This window comes from Aphelocoma coerulescens, unplaced genomic scaffold (genome assembly GCF_041296385.1).
Source record: "Aphelocoma coerulescens isolate FSJ_1873_10779 unplaced genomic scaffold, UR_Acoe_1.0 HiC_scaffold_64, whole genome shotgun sequence".
Taxonomy (NCBI): Eukaryota; Metazoa; Chordata; class Aves; order Passeriformes; family Corvidae; genus Aphelocoma; species Aphelocoma coerulescens.
The window spans coordinates 199,864-226,062 of NW_027183992.1; the positions used below are offsets into that span (position 1 = coordinate 199,864).

Genomic DNA, 26,199 nt, shown 5'->3' on the forward strand with positions numbered 1-26,199 from the left:
GCGGGCGCCGGGAGCAGCTGGGCAGGAGCCTTCTGCAAGTGACCGGCGCTTTCTGGCTTCTCTCCCCAGAGTGCCAACATCTGATCCTCTGGTGTTTGTCCAAGCACCCCGCGGACAGGCCAGCGCTGGAGGAGATCTTGCGCCACCCTTGGGTGCGGGGCGGGCGTCTTTGATGCCTTACCGGAGCCTCTGCAGCACCCGATTACCGAGTCCCACGCAGGAGTGAGGGCTCGAGAAATAAAACAACCACAAACCCATGCCGGGGTGTCAAGTCTGCTCCTGGTTAGCAACTTCAGCTAAAGAACCCTCTTGGGAAAAGGGGTAATCAGAGTGTTCCCTTCAGCCTTTGTCAAGCTTTTGATGCCTTTCCTCCAGGCATCATGGCAGTTCTGTGTCTTCAAGCACAGGCTGTAGTACAGGCAGGAGGAGCTGTAACCAGCCTAGAAAGGTAACAGTGAAACAACAGCCGCCCTTTCAAACTGACGCGGCCACTTGGGTTCACCAGAAGTGATACCTGGGCTCGTGTGTGCATTCCAAGGGCCAGCAGGTGGCAGGGACAGAGATGCTGCTCACCTGCCAAAGCTGTGAGGAGAAGCAGAAATGCCAAAACATCATTTCAGGTCAAGCCCTAATGAACTCTTGCTCTTTCTTCCCCTCACACTGGCAGCAGGCAAATGCAGCCCGGTCTGCCTGGATTTAGGGGACAGCAGCATCTAAAGGAGCTGTGCAGGGGTACGCAGATGCTGAAAGAGACTCTAGGACAGATGGACACGCTCCAGCTGGCTCAGCCTCCCAAGCTGGGGCAGGGAAAGAGCGGGAGGGGACCCCCGCTGCCGAGGAAGGAGCGGCAGAGAAAGTGATCCCTAGGGACTCCAAGGGAACCCCCCTGGTGTTACCAGCCTCTAACCCCATCTCACATTCGGGAGTTGTGTTATGTAACAGAGCAACTCTTGATAACTTTGTTGTACCATGTAGCCCAGAGCTTTAGAACACTGGGTGGAAGGAGTGGTACTTCTCCCCAGCTGCCTTCTGGAGACTTTGCTATGCCAACAAAGAATCCCTGAATGCTCGTAGCACCTCCTGTCCAGCAAGGGAGGGTTCTCCCTGCACTTGTGCACCCCAATACGGTATATTTTTGTCAGCTCTGAATTTTCCCTTCTTCCCCTTCAGGATGAGAAAAAAGCCTGACTTTGTCTCTTAGCTTTCCTGCTCATTCACAACTGAAAGCTGTTGACATCCTGGACTTGCTCCCATGGTGTTGGGCCCATTGTGCCCCTCCCAAATATCTTCCTCTACTCTATGGAAAGTACAGTAACCAGTCTAGTTACAGGAACAGGCCCGGGTGCCAGCTACAAATCTGTGCTACCTTCTGTCTACTGCCCTGACCTACTGAAACAGGGGTCGGTAAAAAAAAGGGTTTTTTCATAAATGCGCCTGCTCTTTCATTTTTCTTTTCTTTTCTGAGGGCTGCCAACCCTCTTGTGCCCTGAATGGCTCTCCAAGTCTCTACCCAAAGTCCTGACCCGAGCTGTGATGCTTCCAGCCAGGATCCCACCGTGAGGGGATGGCGAGAGTCCTGTGTGTCAGCCCTGGTCTGGAGGCTGAGCTGGGGGTGACAATTATCCCTTTTCCGATGGCCTGTGAGCGGTGACTGCCAATTCTCCAAGGGCCGTGGCACGTTTCCTCTGGGAGCGGGAGGTCCATTGTTACAAAGCTTCCATTTTTACAGAGGAAACATCTTCAGTTTCATTTTCTCCCTGTAGTGGAAGAAGAAACATCACTTACAGCTACTATTGTAAATAAACCAAAAGCATTTCAGACAGATTGTTAAGTAGAAATTTCTACTCCTCAAGGCACAGCCCCACTCTTTTTACAAGGTTTCCATTGAATGCAGTGTGGAATCTGCTCAAGTAGGAACTGCTGGGTGATGCTTACTGAGATGTATTTTTTCTTTAGGATGCGACTGTCTCCAAACTGGAGTGTCATACATGAAATCCCTATTTGTGCTTGGTCTTTGCATATTAAGTGCTTTAATTAATTTTGAGCAAAATATTTTTAAATTGAATGTTAAAATTAACCCATCAGCCCAGGTACACAAATCAAGTTTTATTATTATGGTTTTCAGTTGTTCAAAGCAGTTGTTTGCACCCTTCCCAGTAAAAAATCCCCAGTTAAAAGTTCCCCAGTTGAAATCCCTTTTCAAACACTACACCATAAGAGTTATCCTTCCTGTGTTTACTGTATACTTTTACAAGTGTTTTAAGATGTGTTGGATGTATTTTTTTTTTATGTTTTACTTGTACTTTGGTTCCAAGGCAGATTTTAAAACCCCAGTTGCAACAAACAGCCCAGCCCCCATAGCCATTACCCTGTAAGCTCCATGGCAACCTTATCTCAACTAATACCACCCCTCTGACAAGGAGGAGCCATTGGTGGACAGAGATAATCCGTCAAAGGGAAAACACCAATCACCTTAAACCAAAGGGGTGGGCTGTGGGCGGACTGTGGGCGGAGCAAAGGCTATAAAAGTGAGCCGAGAAACATGTGCTCCCTCTCTCCCTCTCTTCCCTTTCCTCTCCAGCTTGCTGAGTGCAGTGCTGGAGAAACCTACTCCTATTTAGGAGCCTTTAGAAATATATTTCTTTTTGACCAGCCTAGACTGCAAGCCCCTTTTTTTTTCTCTCTCTACCTGAGGTCCAGTGCTGTCTAAGCCTGAAGATCCTGAATCCCTGCGCTCCTGGGGCATACCTCCTGAGCCACTAGGATCCCAAATTTTTATATTTTGCTAATTTTTGCAATTTTTCAATTTTTCTGCTTTAATAAATAGTTTTAATTTCTACAAAGAGTTGTCTCATTCCTCACATGGAGGATATTTAACAAACGGTAAGTAAATCGGTGTTGTCTCATTTAAGGTATGGAATGGCAGAGCGATGCAAAGAACTGGTAGAAGCAGGATATGATGTTTGCCAAGCAGACAAAGAAAATGTGACTCTTCTTCACTGGGCAGCAACAAACAACAGACAGGAGCTGGTGAAGTAAGCTGGGAGTCCCTGTGACAGTAACACAGCGTGTTCTGCCACTGTTACCTATAATCGCTTTGTTGCTTTTGTACTTGAAGACAGAGGAACGCACTGCCTGAGAAGAAAAGGGCAGACAGCCCGGTTTCTTTAGATGTGAAATCATGTAGTACATGAAATCATGAAATGTTCCTGGGTTTGGTTTTTTTTAACAAAGTGTCCTGTTTTAAAAGTTAAATGTCTGCTAAGGAAGATGGTGTTGGGGTTTTAGTTTAGTCCTAGTTTTTTTTCTGTTAGAGGAATTTTCTCCCATATGCACGTTGCTAGGGCACAAATGACTGTACTTAAGAAAGACAAAAGGGCCTGTCCAAGCTTTTTGTTTTCACCTGGCTGGCAGTTCAGTTCGTTCTCAGCGTCTGGAGGGAGAAGGTGCAGAGAAAGGAGCTGCTGGTTCCCGTTTTTCGGCGTCTTTCCTTTCTGCTGGAAACAACACCAGGGATCCCAAAGCTGCTTTCCCTGCCCTGCTGGAGGCCGGGCTGTGGCCGCCCTGCCCCGCTGCTGCTTCGAGCCTTCGCTGCATTGTAGCCGCGCTCACCCTGCCTGCCTGGAGCCCCGAGGGGTTCCCCTTTTGGATACATCTCGTCTGCCACCCGGGATTTGTGTTTGTGCCTGCCATTCCAGCCTGCTGTTTCCAGGAACCCAGGACCAGCTGCCCAGCGGTTTCTGAAGCTCCTTTGTTCCATCCTTCCCCAGGATCCCAGGGCACCAGTGCCGCGTGTTCCCCGAGCTCGCTCCGGAGCGCCCCCTGCAGCCGCGGGGGAACCATCGCACCTGCCCTGCTCACCGGGAGCTGCCAGCGATCCCTGTCGGCTGCGAGTGGAACTGCACCCGAGGGGAAAGAGCCTGACAGCCGAGAAGGCTGGGACTGGGTTTGTGTTTACTGTTACTGCCATAGTTGTTGTTGTTTCGTTTGACTGGTTATATATCTATATATATATATAGTAAAGAACTGTTATTCTTGTTTCCCACATCTTTGCCTAAAGACCCTTGATTTCAAAATTATAATAACTCAGAGGGAAAGGGGTTATATCTGCCACTCCAAGGGAGGCTTCTGCCTTCCTTAGCAGACACCTGTCTTTTCAAACCGAGACAGATCTTGGCGCCCAACCGTGGGGCCTGAGGGCATTAAGAGAGAGAGGTGAAAAAGGAATAACAGTTCCTGGATAACGTAATTCTGTGTGTTGGATATAGGAACCTTGGTAGGCAGCACTATGTGGTCTACTTTGCCCTGGTTCGGGTGGCATGTGGCCGTGGCTATATTCTTCCCCTTTGCAGCTCCTTACTTGAATATGGGTCCTCTGACTAAGGCTACCATTGCCGTTATCCAGCTTGTGCTATGGGTCGAGAAGGTGAGGAATTCATGGGTTTTTAACTTCCTCCAGAATGTGGGCACGTGGATAAATGGCTATCACACACTGAGCGCATGTTTTTGGGGTTATGTTAACAATGGTGCCTTCTGTGAGGAAATGACACCAGGGGAAGTTTTCCCCCAACCCCTCAACCAGTTCTTTGGACCCACCCCATCAATTTTTGAAGGGTTTAGATTCCCTCTGAATACTAACCACCTGCTGCTGGTAGGCCTACTCTATTTAGCATTCAAGGATAAGTTGAGATTGGCTTGGATAACTACCCAGACACCAGCCCCAGAGACTAGAGATCCTGCCCCAGAGCCTGATTCTGCCCCAGAACCTGACATGGCCCCAGAGAGTAGAGTTCCTACCCCAGAGCCTGATCCTGCCCCGGAACCTGACACAGCCCCAGACACTAGAGATCCTACCCCAGAGCCTGATTCAGCCCCAGAGCCTGACACAGCCCCAGACACTAGAGACCCTGCCCCACAGCCTGATACCGCCCAACAGCCCACCTCAGAAATGGACTACCCGAACTGGGTGGGGGTACTGGCGAAAGGGATGCAGGAGATGTGCCAGGAGATGGGCCAGGTGCGCAAGGAGATGTGCCAGGAGATGGGCCAGGTGCACCAGGGGATATGCCAATTGCTAAAGGAATATACCTCCTCAGCTAGTGAAAAAACCTCTCCCTGCCCCAAAGAGGGTGAGTCTGACAGTGCAGCAGTGGAACCCACAGATGTTACAACCACCCAGGTTTCAGCTGAACCCCAAGGACAAGCACAGCCAGCAGCAGTCGCCCCTGTGCAAAGGAGGAAGTGTAAGACCAAATCAGTACGACCAGTTAATGATGATGGGGAACCAGGGCCCTCACAACCAGCAGGGGAGCCAGAGCCAGAAATCATCATTGAGTCCCTGTCGTACGACAGTCTCCGTGGTATGCGAGATGACATTGTGCGAAGGGGGCGTGAGCCTTATACAACCTGGCTGCTTCGGGTTTGGGACCTTATGGGCACAAGTGTGCAACTGGATAGTGGTGAGGCAAGGTATCTGGGATCGTTGACCCAGGACCCAGGTGTGAACCAGGTATTTGTGAGGGAGCCAGGGCCCCTTTCTCTCTGGGACCGGCTCTTAATGAGTGTGAGAGAAAGGTTCATTCACAAAGAGAGAATGCAGGAGTACCATCATAGAATGCAGTGGAAGACACTCGAGGAAGGGATCCAACAGCTAAGAGAGGTGGCAGTATTAGAGGTACTCTTTGGGAGGGATGGACAGCACGGTAATGACCCCGATAAGGTCAGGTGCACAGGACAGATGATGTGGAACCTGGCAAGACTAGGGCCATCGCAATACACCACCTTCATTGCAACCATTGATGCTGACAATAACCGAGAAACAGTGGGCTCTGTTGCCAACAAGCTCAGGAATTATGACAGTATGGTCAATGGTCCACTGAAAACTCATGTCTCTGTTGTGGTCCAGGACCTCAAAGAGGAGATAAAGGAGATAAGGGAGGAGATGAGGAAGGTCAGTGTGGCACCAGTGCGAGTCACAGGCCCCCAGGTCAGAGCCCGTCGTCCCCCTGCGAGAGAGAGAGGGTACACCCCACGAGCTGAGCTCTGGTTTTTCCTGTGTGAGCATGGGGAAGACAAGAGAAGGTGGGATGGGAAACCCACCTCTGTCCTGGCAGCACGGGTGCGTGAACTCAAGGAGGGAGGCACTAACCGAGGGGGTTCCACTAAGGTGAAAGTAGCCTCAGCCTCCCGTGACCGAGCTGCCAGGTATTACAGAAGGGAGGATGATATGTCAGATCCTCTCGAAGGTACCTCTAGTATGTATGCCCAGGGAAAGAATGATAACCAGGGCTAGAGGGGCCCTGCCTCTAGCCAGGAAGAGGCACGGGAGAACCGGGTTTTCTGGACGGTGTGGATCCGATGGCCTGGCACATCAGAGCCACAAAAATATGATGCATTGGTTGATCCTGGGGCACAGTGTACTTTAATGCTATCGGGACATGTGGGGGCAGAACCTGTATCCATCGTTGGGGTGACCGGGGGATCACAGCAGTTGACCCTTTTGGAAGCTGAGGTGAGCCTGACTGGGAAGGAGTGGCAAAAGCATCCGATTGTGACCGGCCCAGAGGCCCCGTGTATTCTGGGCATAGACTTCCTCCGGAATGGCTATTACAAAGACCCAAAGGGACTCAGGTGGGCATTTGGGATTGCTGCTGTGGAGGCAGAGGGCATTAGGCAATTGAACACCCTGTCTGGACTATCAGAGGATCCTTCTGCAGTTGGGCTCCTGAAAGTGGAAGAGCAACGAGTGCCAATTGCCACCTCGACAGTGCACCGCCAGCAGTATCGGACAAATCGAGATGCTGTGATCCCCATCCACAAGATGATTCGTGAGCTGGAGAGCCAAGGGGTGGTCAGCAAGACCCACTCACCCTTCAACAGCCCCATTTGGCCTGTGCGCAAGTCTGATGGGGAATGGAGATTGACTGTGGACTATCGTGCTTTGAATGAAGTGACTCCACCACTGAGCGCTGCTGTGCCAGACATGTTGGAGCTCCAGTATGAGCTGGAGTCCAAAGCAGCGAAGTGGTATGCCACTATTGACATTGCCAATGCATTTTTCTCCATTCCTCTGGCAGCAGAGTGCAGGCCTCAGTTTGCTTTCACCTGGAGGGGTGTGCAATACACCTGGAACCGACTGCCCCAGGGTTGGAAGCACAGTCCCACCATCTGCCATGGACTGATCCAGGCTGCACTGGAAAAGGGTGAGGCCCCAGAACATCTGCAGTACATTGATGACATCATTGTGTGGGGGAACACCGCAACAGAAGTGTTTGAGAAAGGAGAGAGAATAATCCAAATTCTCCTAAAAGCTGGTTTCGCCATCAAGAAGAGCAAAGTCAAGGGACCTGCCCGAGACATCCAGTTCCTGGGAGTAAAGTGGCAAGATGGACGGCGTCAGATTCCCACTGAGGTCATCAACAAGATCACTGCGATGTCTCCACCAACCAACAAGAAGGAAACACAAGCTTTCCTAGGCGCCATAGGTTTCTGGAGGATGCACATTCCTGAGTACAGCCAGATTGTGAGCCCTCTCTACCTGGTTACCCGCAAGAAGAACGATTTCCACTGGGGCCCTGAACAGCAGCAAGCCTTTGCCCAGATCAAGCAGGAAATCGCTCACGCCGTAGCCCTTGGCCCAGTCAGGACAGGACCAGAGGTGAAGAACGTGCTCTACTCTGCAGCCGGGAACAATGGCCTGTCCTGGAGCCTCTGGCAGAAGGTGCCTGGTGAGACTCGGGGCCGACCGCTGGGATTCTGGAGCCGAAGTTACAGAGGGTCTGAAGCCAACTACACTCCCACAGAGAAAGAAATCTTGGCAGCTTATGAAGGAGTCCAAGCTGCCTCAGAGGTAATCGGCACAGAGGCACAACTCCTCCTGGCACCCCGACTACCGGTGCTGGGGTGGATGTTCAAAGGAAAGGTTCCCTCCACGCATCACGCCACCGATGCTACTTGGAGCAAATGGATCGCCCTCATCACGCAGCGCGCCCGAATTGGAAACCCAAGTCGCCCTGGGATCTTAGAAATAATTACGAACTGGCCAGAAGGTGAGACTTTTGGGTTATCTTCTGAAGAAGAAGAGGAGCAGGTGACGCGTGCCGAAGAAGCCCCACCATACAACGAGCTACCAGAGAGTGAAAGACAATATGCCCTCTTCACTGATGGTTCCTGCCGAATTGTAGGCACTAGCCGGAAATGGAAAGCTGCTGTATGGAGCCCCACACGACAAGTTGCACAGGCTACGGAAGGAGAAGGTGGATCGAGCCAAGTTGCTGAACTCAAAGCCGTTCAATTAGCTCTGGACATTGCTGAAAGAGAGAAGTGGCCAAAGCTCTACCTTTACATTGATTCATGGATGGTAGCCAATGCTCTGTGGCGTTGGCTGGAAAGGTGGAATAAGGCAAACTGGCAGCGCAGAGGAAAACCAGTCTGGGCTGCTGAGGAGTGGAAAGACATTGCCACTCGGGTAGAGAAGCTATCTGTGAAGGTCCGTCATGTAGATGCTCACATTCCCAAGAGCCGGGCTAATGAAGAACATCGTAATAACAAGCAGGTAGATCAGGCTGCGAAAATAGAGGTGTCCCAGATAGACCTGGATTGGCAACATAAAGGAGAGTTGTTCCTAGCTCGATGGGCCCATGATGCCTCAGGCCATCAGGGCAGAGATGCCACCTATAAGTGGGCACGAGACCAAGGGGTGGATCTAACCATGGACAGTATCTCCCAGGTGATCCATGATTGTGAGACATGCGCTGCGATCAAGCAGGCCAAGCGGGTGAAGCCCCTGTGGTACGGTGGGCGGTGGTCCAAATACAAGTATGGGGAGGCCTGGCAGATTGATTACATCACACTGCCTCAAACCTGCCAAGGCAAGCGCCATGTGCTCACAATGGTAGAAGCCACCACAGGATGGCTGGAGACCTACCCTGTGCCTCACGCTACAGCCCGGAACACCATCCTGGGCCTCGAAAAGCAAGTCCTTTGGAGGCATGGCACCCCTGAGAGGATTGAATCTGACAATGGGACTCACTTCAAGAACAGCCTTATAAACACCTGGGCTAGAGAACATGGCACTGAGTGGGTGTACCACATCCCTTACCATGCACCAGCAGCTGGGAAGGTTGAGCGGTGTAATGGACTGCTTAAAACCACCTTGAAGGCACTGGGTGGGGGGAGTTTCAAAAACTGGGAGGTGCATTTAGCAAAAGCCACCTGGTTAGTTAACACCCGAGGCTCCACCAGCCGAGCAGGCCCTGCCCAATCCGAACCCCTACAAACGACAGATGGGGATAAGGTTCCAGTGGTGCACGTGAGAGGTATGCTTGGAAAAACTGTTTGGGTAAAGTCTGCCTTGAGCAAAGACAAACCCATCCGTGGGGTTGTTTTTGCTCAGGGACCAGGTTGTACCTGGTGGGTGATGCAAAGGGATGGAGAGACCCGATGCATACCGCAAGGGGACCTTGTTTTAGGGTGAACTAGCCATGGCTCTGTACTTGTATCAGTATCAGCATGTACATATGTATATAATTTGGGTGATGCATGTATTTATATGGTTAAAAAGGTTAAGTTTCATGTAACATGTTAGTATGGGAAAAATTCGGGGTGGATAATGTTGGGGTTTTAGTTTTGTCCTAGTTTTTTTTTCTGTTAGAGGAATTTTCTCCCATATGCATGTTGCTAGGGGACAAATGACTATACTTAAGAAGGACAAAAGCAGCAGAGCAGCCCGTTTTGGGGGGTGGGGTGGGCCTGGCTACTCTTTGTTTCACCTGGGCGTGTTGGGAGTTCGCTCTCAGCGTCGGGAGAGAGAAGCCGCGGAGAGAAGAGCTGCTGGTTCCCGTTTTCGGCGTCTTTCCTTTCTGCTGGAAACAACACCGGGATCCCAAGGCTGCTTTCCCTGCCCTGCTGGAAGCTGGGCCGGGGCCGCCCTGCACCGCTGCTGCTTCGAGCCTTCGCTGCGTTGTAGCCGTGCTCACCCTGCCTGCCTGGAGCCCCAGGGGGTTCCCCTTTTGGATACATCTCGTCTGCCACCCGGGATTTGTGTTTGTGCCTGCCGCTCCGGCCTGCCATTCCAGCCTGCGGTTCCGGGAGTCCAGGACCGGCTGCCCAGCGGTTTGTGAAGCCTTTGTTCCACCCTCCCCCGGGATCCCAGGGCACCAGTGCCGCGTGTTCCCCGAGCTCGCTCCGGAGCGCCCCCTGCAGCCGCGGGGGAACCATCGCACCTGCCCTGCTCACCGGGAGCTGCCAGCGATCCCTGCCGGCTGCGAGTGGAACTGCACCCGAGGGGAAATAGCCTGACAGCCGAGAAGGCTGGGACTGGGTTTGTGTTTGCTGTTACTGCCATAGTTGTTGTTGTTTTGTTCGACTGGTTATCTATCTATCTATCTATCTATCTAGTAAAGAACTGTTATTCCTATTTCCCACATCTTTGCCTAAAGACCCTTGATTCCAAAATCATAATAACTCAGAGGGAAAGGGGTTACATCTGCCACTTCAAGGGGGGCTTCTGCCTTCCTTAGCAGACACCTGTCTTTCAAACCGAGACACCATCCTTGGAACTCGCCGTGTTCATCAGGAGGGGGTGCTGGTTCTTTTGGGAATATGGAACAATGGGAACACAAGTGTTTGGGAAAATCCCAGTTTTCTGTGGATCTGTGCAAAGGGGGGAGCAGCAGAAACACTTTGTGTCTGCTTTTGGGGACACAAGGACCAAGGAGCTGCGGTGGTAGAGGGGGACCTGGGCTGGTGGCCGCTGAGGTCCTGTTTCAGGACATCCTGCAGTGGCACAGGACAGAGCTCCAAGCACCCACAGCCACACTGCTGCAGTCTCTGGGATGCTGCACATCCTCCAGGAAAAGCTGCTGTCACACAATGCACTGGGATTGATAATCTCTATTTGCAGTGCTTTAGGTCCATGTTTAAAACTGCAATAGTTTTACTCTCAAGACACAAGTCATGCCCAATCCATATTTCAATTTCCTATTGCTTCAGCCACAATTTAAATTAACAGTATTGGAAACAAACATCAAAATCTTTAAAAAAGGCTGAAGAGCTCAGTTAGGTGGATCCACACCTTCAGCACATTCACAAAGTAAATACCTGAGTTCTGTCAGAAAAATTAATCCACAAACACCAGAGGTTTGTGTCCAAAAAGGAGACAGAGGAGTCCTGTTTCTTTATTCGAATCAAGGGAGAGGCCATGGGGCATTTCCCCTGGGGTCTCTCAGATTTTTGGAGGGCGCAGCCTCCTTTTTATCCTGATTTCCCGGCCGCATTTCCCTCTCTGTTCCCCCATTGGCTGAGGTACTTGCGAGGTGCAGACTTCCAAAAATGCCTAATACCCAAGACTCCCTTCTAATGTATTACCCCACCCCCCTGTATTTTCATTCTTATGGAATTTAATGGTTCTTCCCATTGTTTCTTTCATTTCTCAATATCCAATTTCATTTATCAGCAGACCTACAGCTTATTTGTAAGGACAAATCTCTTTCTTTCCAGTCATCACTCAGTGGAATCCTTCCCTTTGTTTCTTTTATCTCTCAGTACAGTTTTATCTTCCAGCGGGCCCACAGCTTGTTTGTAAGGACAAGTCCCTCATCCCTTTCAGTAGAAACGAGATGAAGGTAAATTGTAACTTCGAAATAGTTGTAATATGTGAAGAAATGTATTAATACTGACGTGGTAATAAGTGTCTTTTGAGTTGAGAAACTACAGAGGCAGGAGCCAGGACACCTTAAAGAAACAGAGAAGATAAACCGCACATGCCAGGAAGATTGTTATCTCATCAAAGCTCACACCTCGCAAGGAAACTGTCAGCTACAAATTAGGCTGGAGGCTGGGGAGGCACCGGAGAGAGGGGCCCGTCTTCAATTCTGAAGCCATCCCGAGGACAGAAGCGGCGGCGTGCTGGGGGAAGGGGGCAGCGACCGGAGAGGGGGGAAAGGTGAGTGAAGTGTAAATTACTTTCTGGGATTAATGAATATGTAACAGTTTAAGAGAATACTTAAGTGCACAGTAAAATGAATGGAGTGCGCCTCTGGCAATATTGCCAAGCGCCCCAGCGCTCTGACACGCCTTTGTTCTACTAATAAATATTCATTAATATATTGCTAAAAATTTTAACTCCTGAATTCATTTTCCTGAAGAGGAGACCTGCAAGGAGCTGCAGGAGAAACACCCTGAGCCTCAAAGGCCGTCAGGGCCTGCATCTCTGCTGGGGAAAGTTCTTTCTGTCCGGGAAGAGATCCCGGGATGAGGCAAAAGCCAAGTTCATGGCTGGTGACAAGATTGCCGTGCAGGGAGAGCAGAGGAGGGACTGCGGGCGGAGGGGGGGAGCCCGGGAAGGAGGGAGGGATGGGGAAGGTGTTTTTTAGGATTTGTTTTAGTTCTCCTTCTCCTGGTGTGATTGGTTTGGAAATAAATTCCATTAATTTCCCCAGCTTGGGTCTGTTGTGGCGCTGGCAGTGAGCAGCGAGTGAGCTCTCCCTGCCCCGATCCCAGCCCACAAGCCTTTCCTTCTGTGTTCCGTGTGCTGCGGCTGTGAGCAGAGTGCCAGAGCGGCTTTGGTGGCACCGGGCACCCGGCCGGGGCCAGCCCAGCCCAGCGGTGCCTGCAGTTCATTCCCTCGGCTCCGGCGCTGAGCGGCCGCAGGGCGGGTCCGGCTGCGCGGGCAGGCGGCTCCAGAAGCACCAACTGCGCCCCACGGGACAGGAGGAGGAGGCAGCGGGTGCCGAGGGAATGTCCTTCCTCCGGGCCGGCAGCGCCACGAGGGAGAGACTGGAGAGAAGGAAACGGGAGAGGAGGGACGAGGCTGGGGCTGTGGAGAGCTGCAGGGATGCCGGGGCAGCCGGGAATTTTGTTCTCCAAATCTCCGGGCCGAAAGGAAGCGCTGTGAAATCCATCATGGAAAAGAAAGGAGAAATAGCGATTGATGGAAACCGACTCCACTTGGGACTCAGTTTCTCCCTCTGCATTGCAAAAGCTGACAGACGCCGAGCGCCGACGGACACCCGTCACCGGCGTCACGGCCCAAGGGATCGGAGCTGCGGCTGGCGGGGCTGGAAGCTCCGTCCAGCAGCTCCGCTGCCGCCCCCGAACCTCGGGCTGGAGCGGGGGGTCTGGGACACAGCCCCGTGCTGGGGGGCAGAGCCGCTGCTGGGGCCATCGCTGTGTCCGGGGCATCCTTTGTGTCCCTCGTGCAGCTCCAGGCTCCCGAGGGCTCCCCGAGGGTTTCTGTGGCCGTCCCTGCTCCCCAAATCTGTCGCGTTTGATGCCCAAGCGCGGCAGCGCCGTGCCCTGTGGCAGCAGCCGGTGCCGGGACACAGCCCCGGGAGCTGCGCTAATGCCTGGCCGTGCCCAGCAGGGACTGAGGGGACTTCATAAGGATCCCCCCTCTGCGCCCCTCGCTGAGCACGAAAAGGTTCTTTAGTGCTTGGCAGCGATTTTCCGGGGTTTCTGGGCTCTGCGGAGCTGAGGCGGCGGCAGCGGGAGCCGCGGGGTCCGGCCCGTGGGGGCGGCCGGGCTGGAAAAGTGCGCGGGGCCCCAGCGCGGTGCCCGAGGGCTGAGCGGAGCTGACGGGAACAACCCCCGGAATCCCCCGGTGCCGCTTTTTAGTCGCTGCGCAGCGGCCACTCCCGGGGCGGTTCTTTCATAATTTTTTATTCTAATCTCTGCATTTTATTCCATTCACACCTCTCATCCCCCTCCCCTCGGTGCGGCTCTTTGATAGGATTTTATTCTTTTCTCTGTGTTTTCTCTCGTTCCCAGCTCCCCCGTCCCGCCGAGCGGCTCCTTCAGGCACCCGGGGCGGCACCAAGGCCTCGGGGCGGCTCCAAAGGGCCCCGCCCGCCGCCGCTCCCCGAGGCCTCGTCGCTGCTGCCGGGGATCGGACACCGCAGGTGTTCCTTGATACTTTAGTCTTGGAAATATTCAGCCCCTCAGCAGCGATGTCTCTGCCAGCCCACCGGTTTCTGGCTCAGACCCGGCTCGGAGCTTGGAGAAGAAATCCGAAGTCCAAACACAACAACCCCTGCCGTTATTTAATTTTTTTCATAGGTACGTTATGCTATCTTGTTGTATATTCTATTTTACTTTATTTTTGCTCTTATTCTTATTTTCGTTTTTTTCTTTTTTTTCTTCCTATTTTATTGTGGTTTTTCTCCAATTCCCTTCCCCTCCCCCCCCCCGTCGTTGTTCTCCTCCCGGAGGTTTGTGGTGAGGTGCTGTCCCACCGATTCTCCCCCGCAAACCAACGAAATCAACCGAAATAATGATGACTTTTTGAATTCTTTCCGCTGCTGTTTCCAGAAGGTCCCGGCCACGTCCTGCCAGGAGGAGCCGGGGGCACGGAGGAGCCTCAGGGCTTAACTAGGGAGAAGAGTTTAACTGGAGTGAGAAAACTTTAATTCTGGGGAGAAAATGTGAATGGAGGGGATTGGAATGGGAGGGAACGATTTTAGCTGGGGAGAGAAAAGGAACTGTGGCGAGGAGCCCCCCAGCCCCCGGCTGTGCCCCGAAGGTGCTGCCAGCGGCTCCCCTGCCCCAACCCCTGGGCCGGGGACGCGGAGCTGCCGCTGCTCGCCGGGAACGGCACGGGATAAAAACTCCATTCAAGCTTTTCCAGCCGCGGCAGCGACGCTCAGCGTTCCTTGGACCTTCCACGGTCCTTGGACATCCCGTGTCCCTTGGCTGTTCCGTGTCCCCTTTCTGTTCCATGTTCGCCCGGTTTGTCCCGGCTGCTCCCAGCCACTCCCAGCTGCTCCCGCTAGCCCTCAGTGTGGTCCCAGTTGCTCCCAGTGTGGCCCCTGTTACCCCAATTCTGGTGCCAGTGGGTTCCAGTCCTGGTCCTGGTGTATCCCACTGGGTCCCAATGTGTCCCAGTCCATCCCAGCCTGTCCCACTCCGTCCCGGTCCCTTCCCGGCAGCCGCCGCCGTTTCCCGGATCCTGCCCCTCCCTCCCCCGGAGCTGCCGCCGGACGCCCCCCAAGACGCTGACGGGGGTCGGGGGCTTCGTGTTGGGCTTCGTCCTCCTGGGCTGGGGCTCGGCCTCCACCTGCAGGGGAAGGTGAGGGGGGGTCCCCGGGGGTCGTGTCCCCCCCCTCGGAGCGCGTGTGACTCCCCCATGTCCCCCCCATGCCAGGGTCACCCCCTTTTCTCTCCCACAGCGCTCCTGACCCAGCTCCTGCTCCTCCCTGCGAGGGGCTTTGGGGAGCCTCCCTGGGACCCCCTTGAATCCCCATTCCTGGGCACTGGGACCCCCCTGCACCCCTCATCCTGCACCAACACCACCCTGCACCCCCTTTCCCGGGTATCCTCCTCTCCCAGCCCCTGCATGTCCTGTGTCCTTGACCCCGGGGACCCCCGCACCCCCATTCCCGGCCATCCCGGGGCACCTCAGCCCCAGGCCTCCCTTTCCTGGGAAACCCGAACTGGGCACGGGGCTCTGCAGCCGCTCCGGGATTTATGATCACCCAAAGGAAAGGGACAGGAGAGGCGAGAGAGAAGCAGATTGGGAGTCAGGGATCGGGGTCACAGCGCCCAGTCCTGCTCCGCCGGGGCTGGGGCCCCGCAGCCGCAGGACAAAATGGATCCGCGGGTCCCGGTGCTTGCCCCGCTTCGGGCCGAACCCAGCGGGTTCCAGGCAGAGTTTGGCCGCGGGGCCCGGGAGTTCAGCCCAGCCCGGCCCGGGGGTCCCGCAGGGCACGGCCGAGGAGTGTCCCGGGAGATGCCAGGAGGGGATCCAGGTGAATTCCCTGGAATTGCCCCGTCCCCTCCCCCCGCGCTCCCTCGGACACTTTGGCTTCTCCGCCTCCGGACCTTCGCCGCCGGGATCTGCCCGGCGACCGCTGACTGCCCCCAGCACCGGGAACCCCCTCCCCGCCCACGGCTCCTCCCGGGACCTTCTGGAAGCAGCAGCGGAAAGAGTTCAAAAATTCATCATTATTTCGATCGATTTCGTTGGTTTGCGGGGGAGAATCGGTGGGACAGCACCTCACCACAAACCTCTGGGAGGAGAACAACGGCGGGGGGAGGGGGGAAGGGAATAGAGAAAAACCACAATAAAATAGAAGAAAAAAAAAAGAATAAGAGAAAAAAATCAAAGTAAAATAGTATATACAATAAAATAAGATATCGTACCTATGAAAAAAATAAAATGACGGCAGAGGTTATTCTGTTGGGACTTTGGATTTCCCTCCAAGCTCCGAGCCAGGTCTGAGCAAGAAACCGGTGGGCTGGCAGAGACATCGCTGCTGCGGGGCTGAATATTTGCAAGATTAAAGTATCAAGAAACACCTTGAGTTTGCAGCAGTCCCAGCGCACGCGTTCGATTCCCTCATTTCAAGGTGAAGGCTCAGCTCCACTTGTGACTCTGCTTTGTAGCGATGAATGGAAACATTCAAGGAAATTCCCCTAGAAAGAGCCCGGGAAGGTTCGTGCTGGGAGAGCTCCCTCGGGGCAGCCCCGGCTCCTGCCCTGCTTGAGTCCCTCTCGAGCCCGCTGTGCTTTCCAGCTGCTTCGCTCCAGCTGCCCCAAATGCCCGTGAATTGCACGGAACTGGAACAGATGCGAGTCCTCGTGGCTCGGGCTAAGGGCAGGGAGAGGTCACTCAGGGATCGCCATCGCGGCCACAAGAGCCCCGACGTGGGGAGATGAAGTGAATTTGGGACGGAGCGGATCAGAACAGGAGAGTGAGGAGGAAAATAAACCCTGGTACAGAACCTTCCCGCGACCTCTTTCTCCTTGCCGGAGTTCCCTTTATCCCCGGCTCCTCCCTGCTGTGCCCAGCGGGGCAGGGAGAAGGGATGGGAGTCGCGCTCAGTTCGTGCCGCTGCTTCCCCTCGGGGACAGGAATCCTTCCCTGCTCCGGCGCGGGGTCCGTCCCATGGGGTCAGTCCCTGCCCTGGCCAGCGGGGGGTCCCTCCCATGGGGTCAGTCCCTGCCCTGGCCAGCGGGGTCCGTCCCATGGGGTCAGTCCCTGCCCTGGCCAGCGGGGGGTCCCTCCCCAGCCGTGCGGTCACTGCCCGGCCCGGCCCTGAGGCGCGGGGCAGTCGCGGGGCAGCCGCGCTCCGGCCCCGTCAGCAGCAGCGCCGCTTCGTGCCGGGCAGGAGCGGCAGAAGGAGCCGGGCGGCGGCGGGGGCTGAATCCCGGCAGGAGGAGGAGGAAGAGGAAAGGGCCGGGGCCGCCTGCGGTGTCCGATCCCCGGCAGCAGCGGCGAGGCCTCGGGGAGCGGCGGCGGGCGGGGCCCTTTGGAGCCGCCCCGAGGCCTTGGTGCCGTCCCGGGTCCCAGTCACTTCCACTTGCCCCAGTTGCCCCCAGCTTGGTCCCAGTTCAACCCAGCACATTCCCAGTTGTTCCCAGTCCCCACGCGAATGGTCTCAGGCACTCCCAGTATATCCCAGTAGTGCTGAACATACTTGTAGTCATTCCCAGGCACTCCCAGTTACCTCAGCATGGTTCACTTGCCCCCAAAATTATCCCAGTCAATCCCAGTACATCCCAGTTGACACCAGCATGCACCCTGTCATTCCCAGTTGTTCCCAGCTCCTCCCAGTGTGTGCACAGGTGGCTCCCAGCATGGCCCTGGCAGCTCCCAGTAATCCCCAGTCAGGGTCCAATCACACCCACTATAACCCAGTGTGATTGTAGCCACTCCCAGCATGATCCCAGTCACTCCCAGTATGACGCCAGTAGCCCGCAGTGTATTCCCAGTTGCTCCCTATCAATGCCAGTGTGACCCCAGGAGTCTCCAGGATGATCCCCGGGGCTCCCTGTCTCTCCCAGTATACTCCCAGTCACTCCCAGCATAATCCCAGTTTCTTTCAGTGTGATTCCAGTTGCTCACAGCCACTCCCAGTCAATCCCAGTATGATTCCAGTCTCCCTCAGTGTGATCCCAGTCTCACCCACCATGGATCCAGCTGCTCCCTCTGTGATCCCAGTATGAACCCAGTTGCCACTAGGATAGTCCCAGTCCCTCTCTGCATGATCCCAGTCATCCCAGTTGCCCCCAGTGTGGATCCACTGCATCAGGCCAGCTGTTCCCATTGTGGTTCCAGTCACTCCAGTATGGTTACAGACACTCCCAGTAGATCCCAGTTGCCCTCAGCATGCTCCTAGTCATTCCCAGGCACTCCCAGTATCCCTGGTAAGGTTCTAGTTACCTCAGAATGATCCCAGTCTTTCCCAGTTTCTCCCACTTACCTCCAGGACAATCCCAGTTTCTGTCAGTGTCCCAAAGTGTGGTCCCAGCTGCTCCCAGTATGATCCCAGTTGTCCCAGTTGTGGTCTCAGTCCCCTCAGCATGGTTCCAGTACTTTCCAGTGCATCCCAGTTGCTCCCAATGTTTCCACTTTTTCCTCCCAACATGGGCCCAGTAGCTCCCAGTAACCCCCAGTCAGGTTCCATTCACACCCACTGTAATCCCAGTGGCTCCCAGCATGATCCAATAGGACACTGAGTCACTCCCAGTATGGTTCCAGTCATTTCCAGGATGATCCCAGTCACTCTCAGTATCATGCCAGGTTCCCCAAACGTGATCCCAGTTGCTCCCTCTCAATGCCACTATGATCTCAGTAGCCTCCTGTATAATTCCTGTCACTTCCTGCCACTTCCAGTATGATCCCAGTTGCACCCAGTCACCCCCAGTATGATCCCAGTCACTCCCAGAATTATTTCAGCCTGGGCCCAGATGCTCCCAGTCACTTCCAGTATGGTCCCAGTCACTCCCAGAGATTCCCAGTATTACTCCAGTCATGCACAGAATGACTCCCTGTCACTCCCTGACTGGGCCCAGTTGCTCCAAGTCACTTCCAGTATGGTTCCAGTCATGGCCAGCACCTTTCCAGTCAGTCCCAGTCTGATTCCAGTAGGATCCCAGGCACTCTCAGATATTGCCAGTACTATTGCAGTCATTCCCAGTATGATCCCAGTCAGTTCCAGTAGGATCCCAGTATGACCCCAGCATGGGCACAGCTGCTCCCATTATCATCCAGTGTGGTTCCAGTTGCTCCCATTTACCCCCACTGTGGTTTCAATCTCTCCCAGTGCATCCCAGTTGCTCCCAGCATGTTCCCAGTCACTCCCACTTGCCCTGAGCTGCTTCCAGTGTGATCCCAGTGTCTCACAGCCACTCCCAGTCACCCTCAGTGCAGTCCCAGTTGCCCCAAATATGATCCAGTAGGATCCCAGTGCAGTTGTCCCTAGAATAGTCCCAGTCCCTCCCCATATGATCCCAGTTCCTCCCAGCATGGTCCCAGTCATGCGCAGTTGCCCCCAGTTCAGACCCAGTCACTCCCACTCGCTCCCAGTTACCCACAGTGTGGCCCCATTTCTCCCCAGCATGGTCCCAGCTGTTCCCAGTGTGGTTCCAGTCGTTCCCAGTATGGTTGACAGATGCTCCCAGTATATCCCAGCTGCCCTCAGCATGCTCCTAGTCATTCCCAGTCACTCCCAGTGGCCCCAGTAAGGTTCCAGTTATCCCAGTACAAACCAGTCAGTGCCAGTGGTGCCGCTGCTGGGATCCCCCAGCCCTCTCTGCGTTCCCCCTCCCGGCTCTCCAGGCTCTCGAGAGGAGCCCCAAGGGCTGCAAGTCCCCAGGCAGGGTCCCCAGCAAGGCCCAGTTTGGATCTGCAGCCCCCAATGTTCCCAGTTTCCCTCTCCTTTTCCCCGGGCCGGGTTCCCCCGCCCCCAGCGGGTGGGAGCAGCCGAGAGCCCCGCGCTGCCCATCCCGACCTGTCCCGGCTCCATCCCCGCTGCTCCCGCGGGCTGCGAGCGGCTCGGGAACGGGGCAGGAGGAGGGAGGGAGGGAGGAGGGGGAGGTGGGATTGGGACGGGGCGGGAGGAGGAAGAGGAGCAGGAGGAGGGAGGAAGAGGCGGAGCGGCAGCGGGAAGCTGGAAGAGAGGAGGAGAGGCGGAATCCCGCGGCTCCAGCGCTCGCTGAAGTCGCAGCCCCCCGGGAGCATCGCCCCCCATCCCGCAGGTGCGGCTCGGGGGGAGATCGGGGGTCCCCGGGAGGTGTTTTTGGGGCTCCCGGTGGCGGTGGCGGCAGAGCCCCGGCGGGGGCGGGGGGATGCGGGTCCCCCCGCGGTGGGGGTTGGGCTTCCCGGGCCGGGCCCTCCGAGCTCTGCCGGGGCCGCGTGGGGAGCGCGCGGGGCCGGCGGGGCCGGGGGGACACCGGTTTTGGGGAGCCCCGGGAGCCCCGGCTTCCGTAAGCGGGACCGCAGAGAGAGGAGAGCCCCAGGACCCCAAAGCGGGGACCCCGAGAGGGGGGAACCCTGGGATTGGCGGGACCCCGGCGGGGGGGTCTGGGGGCTGCAGGGGCGGCACGGCCGGGAAAGGGGCTCAGGGGTCCCGGGGCCCGCAAGTGGCTGCTCCCAGTAGGAGCCCAGTCAGTCCCAGTATGATCCTGGTCACTTCCCCTCCCTCCGTGCATGATCCCTGTTGCTCCCAGTAGGAGCCCAGTCACTCCCAGTCATCCCCTATTGTGATACCATTTTCCCCCAGCACGCTCCCAGTTGCTCCCAGTTCCTCCTCCAGCTTTTGTCCAGTGTGTTCCCAGTTCTCCCAGTTGCCCCTAGCATAGTCCCAGTCAGTCCCAGTATGAAGGCAGTCTTTCTCAGCAAGGCCCCAGTCAGTTCCACTTGCCCCCAGTTGCCTCAGTCTTGGTCCCAGTTCTCCCTAGCACATTCCCAGTTGCTCCCAGTGTGGTTGCAGTCCCCACCCAAATGGTCTCAGGCACTCCCAGTATATCCCAGTTATTCTGAACATTCTTGTAGTCATTCCCAGGCACTCCCAGTTACCTCAGCATGGTTCAGTTGCCCCCAGTATCATCCCAGTCACTCCCAGGACATCCCAGTTGTCACCAGCATGCGCCCTTGTCACGTTTCTGTTGTCTGGTGTCGTGTCACCACCTTCCCCAAAGCGCCTCCAAGAAAGCCTCTCGGTGCCGCCGGCACATTGCACACACCCACGGATCGCCCGCGAAACAGTCCGAGGATGACGGAGCAAGAAGAGTTTTCGCAGAAGGGTTTGCAGGAGAGCTTTAATGCATCCGCACTCGTGCGAGGTCTCAGAGAAGTCCCGGGGCAGAGCAATGGGGGGCCCAGGGTAAAGGAACTCATTGGGAAACTCTGAGGGGGTATCAGGTAACCAGGGCTGTGGCGGCCAAGGGAGCCAAGGAGGGGAGCAGAACTGGGGTACATGAACAGAACAGAACAAAGCATTCTGGGCAAGGTTTTCAGTCGCCATGAGCTGGAAAGGGACCGAGGACTTATCCCACCGTAGGACTCCTTTGGTTCCTTGTCCAGCAGGCCCAGCGGCCTCCACACACCCTGTCATTCCCAGTTGCTCCCAGTTGCTCCCAGCGTGTGCACAGGTGGCTCCCAGCATGGGCCTGGTAGCTCCCAGTAACCCCCAGTCAGGGTCCAATCACACCCACTATAACCCAGTGTGATTGTAGCCACTCCCAGCATGATCCCACTCACTCCCAGTCACTCCCAGTATGATGCCAGTGGCCCCCAGTGTCATCCCAGTCACTCCTAGTATGGTGCCAGTGGCCCCCAGTGTGATCCCAGTCACTCCCAGTCACTCCCAGTATGGTGCCAGTTGCCCCCAGTGTGATCCCAGTCACTCCCTGTCAATGCCAGTGTGACCCCAAGAGCCTCCAGTATGATCCCAGTGACTCCCTGTCTCTCCCAGTATATCCCAGTCACTCCCAGCATTCTCCCAGTCACTCCCACCTCCTCCCAGTTGCTTTCAGTGTGATTCCAGTTGCTCACAGCCACTCCCAGTCAATGCCAGTATGATTCCAGTCTCCCTCAGTGTGATCCCAGTCTCACCCACCATGGATCCAGCTGCTCCCACTGTGATCCCAGTATGAACCCAGTTGCCTCCAGAGTAGTTCCAGTTGTTCCCAGTTCCTCCCCGTATGAATCCATTTGCCCCAAGATAGTCCCAGTCCCTCTCAGCATGGTCCCAGTCATCCCAGTTGCCCCCAGTGTAGATCCAGTCACTCCCAGTTGCCCCCCAGCATGGGCCCAGCTGTTCCTATTGTGGTTCCAGTTCCCCCAGTATGGTTACAGAGACACCCAGTAGGTCCCAGTTGCCCTCAGCATGCTCACAGTCATTCCCAGGCACTCCCAGTGTCCCCAGTAAGGTTCTAGTTACCTCAGAATGATCCCAGTCTTTCCCAGTTTCTCCCACTTACCTCCAGGGCAATCCCAGTTTCCGTCAGTGTCCCAAAGTGTGGTCCCAGCTGCTCCCAGTATGATCCCAGTTGTCCCAGTTGTGGTCTCAGTCCCCTCAGCATGGTTCCAGTACTTTCCAGTGTATCCCAGTTGCTCCCAATGTTTCCACTTTTTCCTCCCAACATGGGCCCAGTAGCTCCCAGTAACCCCCAGTCCATTCACACCCACTGTAATCCCAGTGGCTCCCAGCATGATCCAGTAGGACACCGAGTCACCCCCAGTATGGTTCCAGTCATTTCCAGGATGATCCCAGTCACTCCCAGTATGATCCCAGTCACTCCCAGGTACTCCCAGTATTACTCCAGTCATGGCCAGAGTGACTCCCTGTCACTCCCTGACTGGGTCCAGTTGCTCCAAGTCTCTTCCAGTATGGTTCCAGTCACAGCCAGCACCTTTCCAGTCAGTCCCAGTCTGATTCCAGTAGGATCCCAGGCACTCTCAGACACTCCCAGTACTATTGCAGTCATTCCCAGTATGATCCCAGTCAGTTGCAGTAGGATCCCAGTATGACCCCAGCATGGGCACAGCTGCTCCCATTATCATCCAGTGTGGTTCCAGTTGCTCCCATTTACCCCCACTGTGGTTTCAATCTCTCCCAGTGCATCCCAGTTGCTCCCAGCATGTTCCCAGTCACTCCCACTTGCCCTGAGCTGCTTCCAGTGTGATCCCAGTGTCTCACAGCCACTCCCAGTCACCCTCAGCGCTGTCCCAGTTTCTCCAAGTAGGATCCAGTATGATCCCAGTCTCCCTCAGCATGGTCCCAGCTGCTCCCACTGTGATCCCAGTTGGATGCCAGTTGCCCCCACCATGGTTCCAGTTGCTCTCTGTTCCTTCCAGTGTGATCCCAGTTGAACACGATTCAGTATAGCCCCAGTCACACCCCATATGACCCAAGTCCTTCCCAGCATGGTCCCAGTCATGCCCAGTTGCCCTCAGTGTAGCCCCATTTCTCCCCAGCATGGTCCTGGTTGTTCCCAGTGTGGTTCCAGTCGTTCCCAGTATGGTTGACAGACACTCCCAGTATATCCCAGCTGCCCTCATCATGCTCCTAGTCATTCCCAGTCACTCCCAGTGGCCCCAGTAAGGTTCCAGTTATCCCAGTACAAACCAGTCAGTGCCAGTGGTGCCGCTGCTGGAATCCCCCAGCCCTCTCTGCGTTCCCCCTCCCGGCTCTCCAGGCTCTCGAGAGGAGCCCCAAGGGCTGCAAGTCCCCAGGCAGGGTCCCCAACAAGGCCCAGTTTGGATCTGCAGCCCCCAGTGTTCCCAGTTTCCCTCTCCTTTTCCCCGGGCCGGGTTCCCCCGCCCCCAGCGGGTGGGAGCAGCCGAGAGCCCCGCGCTGCCCATCCCGACCTGTCCCGGCTCCATCCCCGCTGCTCCCGCGGGCTGCGAGCGGCTCGGGAACGGGGCAGGAGGAGGAGGAGGAGGGATGGGAGAGGACCCTCAACAGCCTGGAGAGGGCCAGGGGGGACTCCTTGGAGCCCATCACCCCCAGCATTCCTAAGTGGGGAGACGGAAGAGGGGGGAGCTTTTTGGATTCCTGGGACTCCCAGCAGCCTGGGGAGGGCGGGGACCAAGTAGAGAGGGGGATCCCCAATACAAGCGTGACCCCCAGCAGCTGGCACAGGGGGGAACCCCGAACACCAAAGTGGAGGGACCAGAGATGGGGAACTCCTGGGAGGCTTTTCCTGAGCAGGTTTTTATGGACACACAATGCCTGGTGGCTTCTAGAGATGGACTTGGGCAGAGGGACCTTCAAACTCAACGTGCTCATCCCTTGTTTTCCCCCAGACCAGGATTTCCCATTCCCAAACCTTGGCCAGATGGAGGAGGAGGCTGCGAGGAAGAGGGAGATGCCCCGGGAGCCCCAGGCAGGTGAGGAGGAAGTCAGTGCCCCTTTCCCCCTCTCTCCTGCTCCATCTCCCAGCCCAGCATCGCCCCCGGCTGCAGGACAACCCCGCTGCCGACGCCGTCCTGCCGGGGACGAACGGGGGGGATCTCCTTGCCCTTCCCTGTGGCACGGAGGCAAATCCCATCCTCTCCTTGTCCTTCCTCCCCAGACAAGGAGCTGAGGACGGAGCCCAGGGAGGACAAATCCCCGCAGCAGAACCTGGTGGAAGAGGCCGTTTTGAGCGGCTCCATGGCACAGGAATCCAATGGGGAGGAAAAACCACAGAGACCCCACAGGAGGAGGGGCTGCAAACGCAGCCCAGGGTGCTCTGAGGAGGAAAGACCAACCCTGTGCCGGGAAGGCGGCCGGAGATCGAGCCAGAGCTCAGACCTGGTGGTCCATGAGCGGCTTCACACTGGGGAGAAGCCCTACAAGTGTGGGGAATGCCAGAAGAGCTTCAGCCAGAGCTCCCACCTGATCCACCACCAGATGATCCACACTGGGGAACGGCCCTATGAGTGTGGGGAATGTGGGAAGAGCTTCAGCCACAGCTCCCACCTGATTGTCCACCAGAGGATCCACACTGGGGAACGGCCCTATGAGTGTGGGCAATGTGGGAAGAGCTTCAGAGAGAGCTCCACCCTGCTCCGCCACCACATAGTCCACACGGGAGAGAGGCCCTACAAGTGTGGTGAATGCCAGAAGAGCTTCAGCCAGAGGTCCAGCCTGATCGTCCACCAGCGCATCCACACGGGAGAGAGGCCCTACGAGTGTTCCGAGTGTGGGAAGAGGTTTCAGACCAGCTCCAGTCTCCTCCTGCACCAGCGGATTCACACGGATGAGAGGCCCTTCCGCTGCCCCGACTGCAGGAAGGGCTTCAGGGAAAACTCCACCCTCATCAGGCACCGGCGCATCCACACCAGGGAGAGGCCCTAGGAGTGTCCCCAGTGTGGGAAGAGCTTCTCACAGAGCTCGCACTTGAGCAGACACCAACGGAGGCACCGGTAAGGGAAGCCCTGCGAGTGCCCCGAGTGCAGGAAGAGCTTCATCCTCTGCTCCAACTTCATCCCCCAGTGGGGGACCCACGTTTGGCAGAGCCCTGGTGACCCACATTCGCCGTGATCCAGTTTGGGAAGAGCCCTGGCTGGTGCTCTCCACGTCCTCCTGGATCCCTGTAGGCACCTGGGTGAGCGCCGGGGCTGGAACATCCATCGGGACTCTGATTGAAATCGGAAATTCATTGGGAAGAGCTGATTTGTTGAGTTTACAGCCCAAAAATTCTCACCTGCTCTGTCCAGTTGTTTCTTCTGGTGGCATCCAGCAATCCTGGATGATCTTAGAGGTCTTTTTCAACCTAAATAGTTTCCTCCTTCATCCTGTCAAAACAAGCAGAATTGGGGTAGAAATAAAGGAATTCGACAAAGGTATCTAAAGCAGCACCATTTTACCGAGATTTGGGGGTGAATTTGGGGTTGGTTCAGGAGAATATTCAGGAGGATTTGGGTGTTGTGAGGCCATGGGCTGGGCAGACGGGGCCACGATCTCGTAGTTGTGCTGGCAGAACGTGTCCACCTGAGCTCGTCTGTTCTCCAGGGATTGCGGGTGTCTGTCCCAGTCCCTGGCCTGGGTCTCCCCATTTGGGGTGTGCCCCCCAAAGTGCCCAAATCGCTGCTGAAGTGCCTGAGCTGCTCCCGGCTGGGGATGTTCCTGTCCACCAAGCTCTCCTGGTCAGTGCCATGGGGGGCTGGGAGGGGATTGAGGGGCTCGTGGGGAGATTGGGAGGGGCTTCTGTCACTCTTGATGGGCATTAGTGGTGTTTGGAGGGGGCTTTTGGGGTGGTCTGTGAGGGAGTTTTGGGGATCTTGCCTTGGCTGTGTGTCTTGGAGAGAATTTGGGTGGTTCTTGGGGTCATTTATGTTGCAGGGAATGGTTGAGGGAGTTCCTGGCACAGAGCTGTGGGGTGGTTTGAGGGGTCTGGGAGTGGCTGTGGGGCTGGGAGGGGGTTTTGGGCTGCTTGTGATCCCCCAGAGCCCCAAAACTGCCACCAGACCCTGCCCCCCAAGATGTT

The 26,199-nt window shown here is 55.8% G+C and overlaps 1 protein-coding gene across 1 annotated transcript in view; it reads left to right on the top strand.

Moving 5' to 3' along the window:
* LOC138102228 (zinc finger protein 729-like) overlaps positions 1-26,199 on the top strand; it is a 427,468-nt gene that overhangs the window by 41,651 nt on the left and 359,618 nt on the right. The window contains exon 4 of the mRNA XM_068999958.1: positions 24,493-24,922. Coding sequence (XP_068856059.1) covers positions 24,493-24,922 — 430 coding nt within the window. The remainder of the gene's footprint in view (positions 1-24,492; positions 24,923-26,199) is intronic.